The sequence below is a fragment of the Physeter macrocephalus genome, chromosome 17 (assembly GCF_002837175.3).
Source record: "Physeter macrocephalus isolate SW-GA chromosome 17, ASM283717v5, whole genome shotgun sequence".
In the NCBI taxonomy this organism is placed as follows: Eukaryota; Metazoa; Chordata; class Mammalia; order Artiodactyla; family Physeteridae; genus Physeter; species Physeter macrocephalus.
The window spans coordinates 1142777-1156454 of record NC_041230.1 but is presented as its reverse complement, the minus strand read 5'-3'; the positions used below and the strand labels follow the sequence as shown (position 1 = coordinate 1156454).

The following is a 13678-nucleotide window of genomic DNA, read 5'->3' as shown; positions in this document are numbered from 1 at the left end:
TATATGTATATGTATAACCGATTCACTTTGTTGTAAAGCAGAAACTAACACACCATTGTAAAGCAATTATACTACAATAAAGATGTTAAAAAAAAAGATGGAGCAGCAGGGAGACATGAGGACTTAGAGACAGAAAAATAGAGAGAAACAGTATGAGAGGGAGAGAGAGAGAGTCAGAGAGAGAGAAACATACACAGAGATAGAGCATCAGAGATACACCGAGATGCAGAGAGACCGAGGGAGACAGACAGACAGACAGAAGCAGAGAAAGGAGAAACAGGCAGCCACTGAGAGACCAGGGAGAAACAGAGAAACCGAAACTGGGAGACAGGGAAAAATAAAAAGCTAAGGATACAGATAGAAGCAGAAAGAAGGAGACAGAAGTAGACAAAGAGAGACACAGGCAGGGAAACACAGAGGAAGGAAGAGAGAAAAGAGAGAAAAAGGATGAAAACGTCGGGGAGAGAAAGAGAGACACAGAACAAGAAAGTCAGGAGATGGAGAGTCAGAAATTTAGAGACAGACACAAACCCAGAAGGAAGCAGGTGGAAATGGAAGCCAAGGAGAGAGACTGGAACACAGAGAGAAAGAACCAGACAGGCAGATGGACAGAGAAACGAAGCCAGGGAGACAGAGACAAAATGATAGACCCAGAGAAAGACAGAGACAAAGAGAGAGGAGATGGTCAGGTACAGAAATACATAATCAGAGTCGCAGACACAGGGAGAGAGACAGACGTTATCAGTTCATACTAAGAGGAGCAGAGAGAAAGAACTAGATACAGAGATTTTTTCTTTCTTCAAATCGTGAAAAGAAGGGCATGGAAACAATGACATTTATCACTGAGTCTTCTAGTCCTGAGGAGCTGGGGACCCAGACACCCCAGCACCCCTGTCTCTTTGGTCTCTGAGCGAGGCCACTTCCACTTTTGTTCTGACTCAGTTTCCCAGGCTCCCTGGGGGCAGCTGACCAACAACTCTGAGTTTACCCTGGAGGCTCTGAGGAGACAAATCCCAATGTCCCAGCCCCCTCCCCAGACCCTGGCACTTATGCACGCGCTCGTGCTACGCGCGCGCACACACACACACGCACACGCACACGCACGCGCGCACACGCACACGGACCCGAATCAATTAGGCACTGAACATGCAGACGTTCACTCACAGCTCCAGTTCCAGACAGAAGGCCTCCCAGGCCAGCGCACACACGGTCACACCCACAAGCACTCACGTGTGTGCATTTAATTGCATCTGCTAGTGGCCGCGACCAGTCCCCGGGGGACACAATCCCAGACGGATTCTGGGGATCCGAGGGGAGGGGCAGTGTGTGGGGAGACTGAGGCGCAGGAGAAGGGGGGAGGCGAGGAGGTCTGGGAGAGGGGAAAGAGAGAGCCACGCGGGAGAGAGAAGGAAAGAGAGGTCGTGAGAGAAAGGGAGGTGGGGAGAAAGAAAGTGCTGGACAGAAATCCAGAAGTGGAGGGAGAGACGAGAGCAGAGAGAGAGGAGGAGAAATCGAGGGGCGAGACGGGGAAAGGAGGGGGTGCGATGGGGGGGGCTCAGCGGGAGAGGGAAGGGCGGCGAGGATGGGGGCGCTGGGAAGGGCGGCCTGGCGCGGCGCGGGTGGTGGCGGGAAGCGGGTGGGGCTGCCAGACTCTCCGCCGTGACCTCAGGGCCCCTGGCCCAGCTCAGCCCTGACGTCAGCCCCTCCTCCCGCCCCCGCCCGCGCTTCACTTCAAATCACCCCCCAGCTCTCGGGCAGCAGAGAGACTCGGGGAGCAGCCAGCAGGAGAGGAGAGAGCCCCGCCGGACCCACAGCGATGAGACAGGTGTGTGTGTGTGTGTGTGAGTGCGTGCGTGTGTGTGTGTGACCACGTGTGTGCGGGGAACCGCCAGCGCTGGGGAGCTCGCGTGTGCTCCTGTGCCGGACAGCGACCCTGTGAGTCTGTGTGCCATCCCGCCTGTACCACGTCAGATGTGGCCTGACGGTGTCGACCTGGCTATAAATCCGTGTACGTCTGTGTGCCCAGGAAGGCGAGAGGAGAGCTGTCTTTGCTTGACACGGGGCTCTGCATTTTACTTTCAGGTGTTCAGTAAATATTAAGTTGAGCCAAATGAAACCGCTAATCTCCGGTCTCTTTTGACTGGTGAAAATGGCAATTTCATATGGTTCAGTCTCAACTGTTACTATTTTTTTCTGAAACTTGCATCTGCCCCATTGCTCCAGACCCACGGGTGGGTGTCTGTGTGTTGGCTGCTGCCTGGCCATCTCTTCCTGGTGTTTTTCCTTCCTGCTGAAGGGCCTGTGTCCTGGAGTTCACCTTGTGTGGCTGTCAGTGGTGGCGGAGGGGGGCTGATGTCAGTTAGTTTCAGGATCACTAAATTCTAAGGGCAGGTGTCTGGAGTCATCTTTCAGAACATGAGTGTTTTCCTATGGGGGCACGCTCTGTGTGTCTCTCATCACGTGTGAGTATACGTGTGGAGTTGTGTGTCCATAGCCCACACGTGTTATCGTGACTGTTGTTGGGTTTAGAACCCTCCAGATACCCAGCCATCTCGCGGATCCCCAGCATGAATTGGGCCACCCCCAGAAACTCAGGCAGAGACAGAGAAGGAGAATTCCAGAAGAAATAATACTTGCTAATACTGACCGATTACTAGAACCAGGCTAAAAGCTGTACCTTAGCTCTGCCCTAGAGAAACATAATATAAGCCACATACATAATTTAAAATTTTCTAGTAACCAAACTAAAAAGAGAAAAAGAAACAGGTGCAATTAATTTTAATAATAACATTTTCTTTAACCCAAGGTATCAGGAGTCGGCAAACTTTTTCAGTACCAGGCCAGACAGTCAATATTTGGGGTTTTGAGGGCCATACAGTTGAGTATTATAACCACTCAACTTTGGCATAGTGAGAAATCAAGCTGTGTACAATATGTAATCAGATGAGCGTGGTGTGCCAATAATACGATGTAAGGACGCTGACATTTGAATTTCATATAATTCTCTTTATTTCTTTACTTTTATTGAAGTATAGTTGATTGACAATCTCCTCTTAGTTTCAGGTGTACAGCAATGTAATTCAGTTATATATATGTATTTTTTTTACAGACTCTTTTCCCATATAGGTTATTACAAAATATTGAGTATACTTCCCTGTGCTATACAGTAGGTCCTTGTTGTTTACTTTACACATAATAGTGTGCATATTCATAAAATCTTCATGTGGCACAAAGTATTTTTCTTCTTTTCACTTTTTTCAACCTTCTAAAAACATAGAAACTAATCTTAGCTTGCAGGGCCGTAGTGAAAAAGGAGGCCATAGTATGCCGACCCCCGCTATATATCAAAAATATTATCATTTCAGTATGTAATTAATCAACGCAAAAATATGAATGAGATATTTTACTTTCTTTTTTTTTCCACATTCAGGCTTCACAATCCAGATGTGTGGCACATCTCATGCAGATGCTATATTTTCACTGGAGATACTTGATCTGTATTTTTAGATTTTGTAAAATTTAGTTGAAAAAGAAGCTTCACAGACCCTACTTGTTCCAAACAGGCATAAAAGCTTTCCAATAATTGAATTAGGGATCATTATCTAAGTTTAAACACTTAAATTGAATAAAATTAAAAATTCAGTTCCTCACTGGTACTGGTTACATTTCAAGTGTCCTGTAGCCACGTGTGGCTGGTGGGTCCCCTATTGGACAGCGCAGCTCTACAGCTTAGTGACTCATTTAACTCATCATAAGCCCAAGAGATGGGAACTGGTGACAGAGGAGGCGGTTTAGCGTAGAGGACGTTGGAGCCTAGTGACCTTGGACGAGAGAATACACCTCCTGGTGCCTCAGTTTCCTTACCTGTAACAGGAGGGGGTAACAGTACCCACCTCCCATGGAGCAGTGCTTGGCACATGGAAGGGGCTAAACCCCCATTTTACAGATGAGAAAACAGAGGCACCTCCTCCCCTTTGATTCTGAGCTGTTCCAGCCACACGTACTGGACACCTGGCCCTGCCAGCCACTCCTCCTGGCTAATCAATCCTCAATTTTGCCATCTGTGTGGTGGCAGCAGGAAACACTTATCTGTGCCCCGGGGCGCTCCTGAGGAGTAAAGCCAGTATATAAGGTTGTGGTTTAGTGACTGGATTCTTAGGGTTCAAATCTTGGCTTCTCTGACAGACTTGTGGTTGCCAAGGGGGAGGAGGGAAGGATTGGGAGTTTGGGATTAGCAGATGCAAACTGTTCTATATAGAATGGATAAACAACAAGGTCCTCCTGTATAGCACAGGGAACTATACTCAATATCCTGTGATAAATTATAATGGAAAAGCATATGAAAAAGAATATATACGTTTAACTGAATCACTGCTGTACAGCAGAAATTAACACAACACTGTAAGTCAACTATACTTCAATAAAAAATTTTTTTAATGCAACAAACAAAAAACTTGTCCTTTCTGCTTTCCAGGCAGACCTTGAGCAGGTTGCTGCACCTCTGTGTGACTCAGTTGCCTCATCTGTAAAATGGGGATGGTAATAATAGTACCTACCTTATAGGGCTGTTGCGAAGATTCAAATAAGTTAGTTCCCGTAAAAGGTTTAGAGCACTGCCTGGCGCGTGTCACATTGCATTCTTCTTTTAGATGTATATTAGTATTACTAGTATTATCTTAACACTAAGAAACCTTTATGAGATGAATCATTATTTTCTGTGCCACTAAGAAGGAGGCGGGAAACTTTGTTAATTAAACTGTGACACTCCACTGAGTGTAATCCTCGTGGATTTAAAAGTTGTTAAAAATGTGAAAAAAAAATGTATTGGAATCAATATAAGCAGGCATTCAGCCTTGATAACTGTTTGCCACACTTATTTTCGTTAATGAAAATAACTTTGCAGTACCCAGGGGATTTTCTTTACGAAAAGGGTATGTTATCACTGGCCTGGAAACAAAACCTAGGAGGGCTTCCCTTCCCCGGGGAGGCATTTCAGGACCCTCTTCCCCTTCCTATCCCCTCTCTCCGCTCCCTGGCAGGACCTGCCCAAGCCCAGCCCCGCAGCCCGCCACTGCTCCGGCCTGGCCCGGAGGGTGCAGACCATCGCCTTCGCGCTGCTCATCCTGGGCCTCATGACCTGGGCTTACGCCGCCGGCGTGCCGCTGGCCTCGGATCGCTACGGCCTCCTGGCCTTCGGCCTCTACGGGGCCTTCCTCTCGGTGCACCTGGTGGCGCAGAGCCTCTTCGCGTACCTGGAGCACCGGCGGGTGGCGGCGGCGGCGCGGCGGGCGGCGGCGCGGGGCCCTCCGGACGCGGCCACGGCGCGCAGCGTGGCGCTGACCATCTCCGCATACCAGGAGGACCCCGCGTACCTGCGCCAGTGCCTGGTGTCCGCGCGCGCCCTCGTGTACCCGCGCGAGCGGCTTCGCATCCTCATGGTGGTGGACGGCAACCGCGCCGAGGACCTCTACATGGTCGACATGTTCCGCGAGGTCTTCGCCGACGAGGACCCCGCCACCTACGTGTGGGACAGCAACTACCACCAGCCGTGGGAACCTGCGGCGGCGGGCGCGGCGGGCGAGGGCGCCTACCGGGAGGTGGAGGCCGAGGACCCCGGGCGGCTGGCGGTGGAGGCGCTGGTGAGGACGCGCAGGTGCGTGTGCGTGGCGCAGCGCTGGGGCGGCAAGCGCGAGGTCATGTACACCGCCTTCAAGGCGCTCGGCGACTCGGTGGACTACGTGCAGGTGAGTGGAAGGCCCCGCACCGCATCCGTGGCCCTAACACCCCGAGTCCCACTTCTCTCGGATCCTTCATTCCATCTAGAGATCAGGACGAACCTCTTCTTTCCTTCCTTTATTCAGTCATCCATTCAGTGGAGAGAGTCTTTCCTTCGCTCCATCATTCATACGTCCATTTATCCACCTATCCAATAGGGAGATCACTCATTCATTTTATTCATTCATTTATCCATTCAACGAAGAGATTTCTTCCTTCTTTCCCTCGTTTCTTCATTCATTCATCCATTTGATGCAGAGACTTTCCTTAACTCACCCATTCACTCATCCATCCATTTATCCGTCCATTCAACATAAAGACTCATTCATCCATTCAATATAGAATGTCTCCCTCCCTCTTTCCCTTCCTTCTTTCATTGTAGTCCTTTCTTTTCTTCACTCATTCATTCATCTAATCAGCCAATATAGAGATTATTCATTCCTTTATTTATTCATTCATTCACTGGAGAGAGTCCATCTTTTCTTCATCTAATGTAGAAATTCTTTCACTCATTCATTCATGCATCCATCTGTCCATCCAGTATGGAGATCATTCATTCATTTATTCATTCACTTATCCATTAAATGTAGAGATTGGTTCATTCTGTTTCTTCCCTTCTTCATTCATTCAGTGTTGAGATTCTCTTGTTCATTTACCCATCCATTTACCTATCTATTCAATATAAAGATTTATTTGTTCATTTGGTCATTCATTCATCCATTCAATGTAGTGATTCGTTCATTAATGCACTGCATTATTTTTTTTTAATTGCTGCATAACAAATTTCCACACATCTGGCAGCTTGAAACAAAACACATTTATTATCTCAGAGTTTCCAGGGGTTAGGGGTCTGGGCAAAGCTTAACTGGATCCTCTGTTCATGGTGTCATCAGGCTGCAGTCATGATGTCAGCTGGAGCTGGGTTTTTGTTTGTCTGTTTTTTAATTTATTTTTTTCATATATTTTATTTTTTTTTGGCTGTGTTACGTCTTTGTTGCTGCACATGGGCTTTCTCTAGTTGTGGTGCAGTAGTTGTGGTGCGTGGACTTAGTTGCTCCGCGGCATGTGGGATCTTCCCGGACCGGGACTCGAACCCGTGTCCCCTGCGTTGGTAGGCGGATTCTTAACCACTGCGCCACCAGGGAAGCCCCGGAGCTGGGTTTTATCTAGTGCTCAGGGACCTCTTCCAAGCTCATGTGTTTGTTGGCAGAATTTGTTTCTTTGCTGTCATAGAACTCGTGACAGCTTGCCTCATCAAGACCAGGAAGAGAGGGACTTCCCTGGTGGCGCAGCGGTTAAGAATCCACCTGACAATGGAGGGGACACGGGTTCGAGCCCTGGTCAGGGAAGATCCCATATGCCGCGGAGCAGCTAAGCCCGAGCGCCACAACTACTGAGCCTGCGTACCACAACGAAGAGTAGCCCCCGCTCGCCGCAACTAGAGAAAGCCCGCGCGCAGCAACGAAGACCCAACGCAGCCAAAAATTAATTAATTAGTTAATTTTTTTAAAAAAAAGACCAGCAAGGGAAAGTCTCTGACTTCTAGACCCTCTTTTAAAGGGCTCACCTAATTAGGTCAGGCCCACCCAGGATACTCTCCCTTTGATTAACTTAAAGCCAACAGATTAGGGACCTTAATTACATTGCAAAACTCCTTCGCCATTTCCATACAAGGTAATACAATCATGAGAGTTATATGTCATCACTTTGGCCATATTCTGTTGGTTAGAAGCAAGTTACAGATCTTGCCCACACACCAGAAGATGGTATTATACAAGAGCATGGGTGTTGGGGAAGAGGTCCTGTTAAAATGTGATTAGATATTGAAAATGACTAAAAAATTCCAAGTTGTGTTCAGAGTGGCTGCAGAGTGTCCCAGCTGCCCCCCCTCCCTTGGTGCCCTCCCCTCAATTACCAACCCCATGCAGGGATCTAGGCTGACCCTGGTCCCTTCCACCTGACAGGTCTGTGACTCAGACACGAGGCTGGACCCTGTGGCGCTGCTGGAGCTGGTGCAGGTGCTAGACGAGGACCCCCGGGTAGGGGCTGTTGGGGGCGACGTGCGGATCCTTAACCCTCTGGACTCCTGGGTCAGCTTCCTAAGCAGCCTGCGGTACTGGGTGGCCTTCAATGTGGAGCGGGCTTGTCAGAGCTACTTCCACTGCGTGTCCTGCATCAGTGGTCCCCTAGGTGAGCGGGGTAGGGCTTGGGAGGGCCGTGGATGCGGCAGAGAGGGAAGGGAGAAGGGGAGCCAGAATGGATTGAAGACGTGATTGAGATTGAGGACAAAGATGGGGCTGGGGCAGGAACTGGGGAGAGGGATAAGATTGGAAGTCGGAGGTGGGCATGGTTTTTGGTGTTGGGAATGGGTTGGAGAAAGGGTGTGGATGGAGATTGGGATTGGGGCTGGGGGAGGGTTTGGGGAAGGGGAAGAGATGGGTTTGGAGTCAAGGACAGTGTCGGTGCTAGGTTTAGGGTTGGAGATGGGTTTTTGGATGAGGCTGGGTAGGGGATGGGGCTGAGAATGGACGCGAGATTGGGGATGGGTTTGCAGTCAAAGTGGGTGTGGGTCGGGAACAGGACTGGGGCAAGTTTGGGATGGGTGTGGGGGTGAGGAAGGACGTGAGGTTGGGAACAGGACTGGAGCTGGAGCTGTCATTGGAGACAGGTTGAGACTGGGATTAAGATGGTTAAGGATGGGGCTGGGATTGGAGACGAGTTGGTTTGGAGCTAGGACCGGGGGTGGTGTTGGCGACAGCAGAGGCTGGTGCTCCTGTAACTCCCCTTCCCCACCTAGGCCTATACAGGAACAACCTCCTGCAGCAGTTCCTTGAGGCCTGGTACAACCAGAAGTTCCTGGGCACCCACTGCACCTTTGGGGACGACCGTCACCTCACCAACCGCATGCTCAGCATGGGCTATGCCACCAAGTGAGCTGAGGGGACAGGGTGTTGGAGTGTGTGCAGAGGCCGGTGAGTATCCAGCACATGCGCGTGCGTGTGCTGGAAACTCTCCAAGCCTAAAGTAAATGTCAAGTGAGCTCTACCAAGTGAGATGTTAGGGGAGAGGGAAAGAAACCATATGGAACAGAAGCGGCATTTGTGTTGAAGCAGGGAGCAACACCCAGTGAGATATTAGGGGAGAGTGGAAGATACCATAGGGGCATTTGCATTGAACCATGTGACCCGGTGGACTCTTCTAAGGAGGGCAAGGTGAGGGTGGGTAGAAGGTACAACCTCAGATGGGGCAAGATGGCTCTACCATGGAGAGCACGGATTACCCCAATCTGCGGGGCGAGAAAGAGATCAATAGAGTGGGATCTCACTAGTGAGAGACTGAGAGAGAAGATTCAAGTGAGAGAGGAGGGGAGTGCCTAAACTCTAGTAAGCGCTTCAGGAAGAAGAGATGTGACTCAGTGAGGCTCAGGGGGTGTATGCGCTAGACCAGTGACGTTCAGGGGAAAGGGACTTCTATGAAGTTAGACTCAGTGACAGCACCCGAGACAACTCGGGGTATACCCAGGGAACCCAGGCATTCATTCACTTGACAAATATTCTTTAAGTGCTGCCAGTGTTTTCAGCTCTGGGGATGCGGCAGCAAACAAAAGAGATGCAAATTCATGCTTACATTGACTGGGGAGACAGACAATAAATAAGATATGTAAATAGAACATATAGTGTATTAGATAACGATACACGCGAAGGTGACACATAAAGCCAGGAAGGGGAATAGGAAGTTTCCAGGTAGGGAGTGAAATGTTAAAATTAGGGTGAGATAAGGATGGGCGGGAAATAGTGCAGCAAGGGAGAGAGTGTCAGAAGAGGACAGAGAGTTCACGGGGGTGGGGTTGGAGGTGTCCACGCATGAAAGGCTTGTGCGCCACAGTAAGAACTGTGAACTAAGATGAGGGAGCCACGAGGAGGGGGTTTGAGCAGAGGGGTGGCATGTTGCTCTAACAGGATCCCTCCAGCTGTTTTGAGTACAGACTGCAGGGAGGCGGAGGATTAGCAGGGAGGCCACTGAGGATGCCAAGGGACACGGGGGAAGGAGACTGGACACTGTCCAACAGTGCCCGCGGGGATAGACTAGTTTGACCCCTCCTGACAAACTGACTGCTGGAGGCCACCTAAGGTGATGCTCCGTACAAGCGATTCTAGCGTTGCGTGGGCTGGGCTGGAAACCGGGGAGGGATTGATTAGTAATGTCTGCCAGAGCCACAGGAAGGGAGCTTAATGGTTCCACTGAGAAGCTCTAACGCATGGGCTACCCTAGGTGGGAACCACGCCTGGCTCGTTCCTCACCATGGTGCCTGCCAAGAATAGTATTCGTAATAGATTAGTGATAGCGTTAGTAATACCGCAGTGATACTAGTAACGCCAGTAGTTACATTAGTCGTAATAAAAATGGTAGCAGTCGTTATCATCTGTTGAGCAAGTACCGTATACTGGTCCTAAGCACTTAGCGTTTAATCCTCATCTATTAGGTAGGAACCATTATTGACCCCATTTTACATAGGAGAATGAGACAGGCTGGGACCTGGGACCTGGGGCCCTTTACTGCAGTGCTTGCGCCTAAACAAGCATCTCCTCCAGCAACAAAATACAAAGAAACTGTAAGAGACTAAAAATAACCGCACACCTGTGCAGCTGGGGCAAACAATGAACAGCAAGATACAAAAAGGCCAAAACCCAACGGCCACTTCTGAGGTGTGGCTAGGCTGGAAGGTCAAGACCCTGCCCTTGAGACACTTGGTGACCTGGCATCTGGGACCTGGGACCATTTACTGAAGTGCTTGCACCTGGAGAAATGTCTCACTGAGCCATAAAATACAAAGAAACTATAAGGGACTAAAAATAACTGCATGCATGGACAAGTGGTGCAAATGATGAACAACAAGATACAAAAAGGCCAAAACCCAACGGCCACTTCTGAGGTGTGGGGGGCAAAAGCAGGGTCCTGCACATGATCCTGCACCCAGCACCACCAAGGGGGTGGGCAGACCGCCCAAGCTACCCCCTCCAGCCCACCCACTGATCCGCCCCGACCCTCACCCCAGGTAAGGGACCCGCTCGTCCCCGTGTCCCCTCGAGCCCCTGGCCCTAGCGAGCAAGGGAACCTGTCACTTGCAGCAGGAGTCCCAATAAAGCCTTACTGGAATTTCTCCTCTGGCCTTTCATCAATTTCTGTTGATTAAAGCGTCCAAGGACGCAGGTGGGCATCAAGAACCCCGAGGCCCACAGAGGCTGAGAGGACTTGCCCCAGTGGCCGTTTCGGGCTCCCGCTCTCTGTCCGGGGGCCCCAAGGAGAGCCGCGCTGACGGCCCTGTCTCCTCCCACCCGTCCAGGTACACCTCGCGGTCGCGCTGCTACTCGGAGACGCCCTCATCCTTCCTGCGCTGGCTGAGCCAGCAGACGCGCTGGTCCAAGTCGTACTTCCGCGAGTGGCTGTACAACGCGCTCTGGTGGCACCGGCACCACCTGTGGATGACCTACGAGGCGGTGGTCTCGGGCCTCTTCCCGTTCTTCGTGGCGGCCACGGTGCTCCGGCTCTTCTACGCGGGCCGCCCGTGGGCGCTGCTCTGGGTGCTGCTGTGCGTGCAGGGCGTGGCGCTGGCCAAGGCGGCCTTCGCGGCCTGGCTGCGGGGCTGCCCGCCGATGCTGCTGCTCTCGCTCTACGCGCCCCTCTACATGGGCGGCCTCCTGCCCGCCAAGTTCCTGGCGCTGGCGACCATGAACCAGAGCGGCTGGGGCACGTCAGGCCGCCGCCAGCTGGCCGCCAACTACGTCCCGGTGCTGCCGCTGGCCCTCTGGGCGCTGCTGCTGCTCGGGGGGCTGGTCCGCAGCGCGGTCCACGAGGCCCGGGCCGACTGGAGCGGCCCCTCCCGCGCGGCCGAGGCCCGCCACCTGGCGGCGGGGGCCGGCGCCTACGTGGGCTACTGGGCCATCATGCTGACCTTCTACTGGGTGCGGGTGCGGAGGCTCTGCCGGAGGCGGGCGGCGGGCTACCGCGTCCAGGTGTGAGTCCAGGTGCGCGGGGCGGCCGCTCAGGGGGGTCCGGGGGCGGCCAGAGGAGACCTACCAGGGTCCCCGGAACCACGAACGTGCCGGGTGACCCTCTGGGCCTCAGTTGCCCTCCTCTGTGAAGGGAGGGGCTCGACCCAAGACTCGTCAGCCTGGACTCTTTAGGGGGCTGGGACTCCTGGGTCTCTTGGGAGGGGTATTTATTGAACAGGGTGTGGATTTTTAGGGGCGGGGGGAAGGGGTCCCCACTTGCTGTCCTGGAGCCCCCGATTTCTCCCTGTTCTGATTTAACCTCCATTTGTACTGTGTGATTAGGATATAATAATTTTATTTATTTTCTTCCGAGCCTACCTCCTCCGTTCGTTTTCTTTTTCTTTCTTTTTATTTATTTTTTTTTTTTGAGAATTAAGGGGGCTGAATGGTTGAGAACTGGGAACTCGTGGCTCCGTCTGGGGTGCCGGCTGTTTGAAACTGGACAGGATACCCTCCTTCCTCGGAGCCTGGACTCCCTCTTTGGAACATAGGGATAGGAGTCCCATGGATCAGGGTTGTTTTGAGGGTGGAATTTCTCAACTCATTCAGATACTTACAGAGCACCTACTATGTACCCGACACTATCATTTCATTCATTCTTTGATTCAATCGGCCACAAAAACATTCATCAATTTCCTATTGAATTCCACACAGTTTGTCAGGTTTGCAAATACAGAAGCAATTAAGAGGCAGAATTTGCCTTCCAGGAGCTCCTAGTCAATTAAGCAAAGAGACTGTGATCCCTAGTTAAGGATACCCAGACACATGCCTCTGTGACTTCTGTTGTCACAGAGGTGGGACGATTTAAATTATGAAAACTATTAAAGATGAGAAATTCAGTTCCTCGGTTGCACTGGCCACAATTCTGGTGCTTCATGGCCACATGTGGCTGGTGGCTGCCATACTGGACAGGGCAGGTCTAGAACGTTTCCATCAGGGCAGAGAGTTCTACTGGACGTTGCTGCTGTCCTGACCATTGATCCTGACCCTTGTCTTTTCTTTCATAGCCAACGTTCTGATCCATCAGCACATCCCACTGGTTCTACCTACATGACAGATCTAGGACCACTGCTTCTCACCTTCACTGTCACTGCTTTGTCCCCGAGCTGCATCCCTTCCCTGGATCAAAGTTGCTATCTCATGCCTGGATCACCACCTAACAGTGACCTCTGTTTCCACCCTGGCCCCCTACAGTCTGTTATCCCTGCAGGAGCTATGTAAATCAAATCAAATCATGACATTCCTTGGCTCAAAAACCACCATGATCTCATACGGAGGAAAATCAAGACCTTAGGGTGGCCAAGGTCCTGCATGAACTGGTCCCCCCCCAGCGTTCTCTCTGACCTCACTGCATACTCATTTCCTAAAGCCCTGCTCCCAGTGGATTGAACTCCTGGCTATTCTTCCACACACCAGGCACACCCCTGCCTCAGGGCTTTTGTTCCTGCAGTTTCTTTTGCCTGGAGCACTCTTAACACATACATCCACTGTGGCTCATACCTCATCCCCTTCAAGTCTTTATTCTAGGGGCAGCTTCTTGGGTGAGGCCTTCTCCAAAGATCCTATTGCTACCCTCCTCCCCCTAACATCCCCTATCTGTTTCCCTGCTGTATTTTCTCCATCACGTATATTATCCTATGCCTTGGTGCACATTTTTGCATAATTTTCTTGTTTATTTTTTGACCATCGATGAGAATCTAAACTCCATGAGGGTGCAGATTTTTTTTTAAATTAAAGTACAGCTGATGTACAATATTATATAAGTTTCAGGCGTACAACAGATTCAATAATTTATAGATTATATTCCATTTAAAGTTATTATAAAATATTGGCTATATTCCCTGTGCCGT

General features: G+C 50.8%; 1 protein-coding gene across 1 annotated transcript; it reads left to right on the top strand.

Moving 5' to 3' along the window:
- Positions 1-5117: 5117 nt before the first annotated feature.
- HAS1 (hyaluronan synthase 1) lies at positions 5118-11795 on the top strand. The gene is made up of 4 exons (XM_024132388.2): positions 5118-5744; positions 7740-7965; positions 8573-8705; positions 11120-11795. Exons 1-4 carry the CDS (start codon positions 5133-5135, stop codon positions 11793-11795), a joined length of 1647 nt encoding a protein of 548 aa, XP_023988156.1. The 5' UTR covers positions 5118-5132.
- The last annotated feature ends 1883 nt before the right edge of the window (positions 11796-13678 follow it).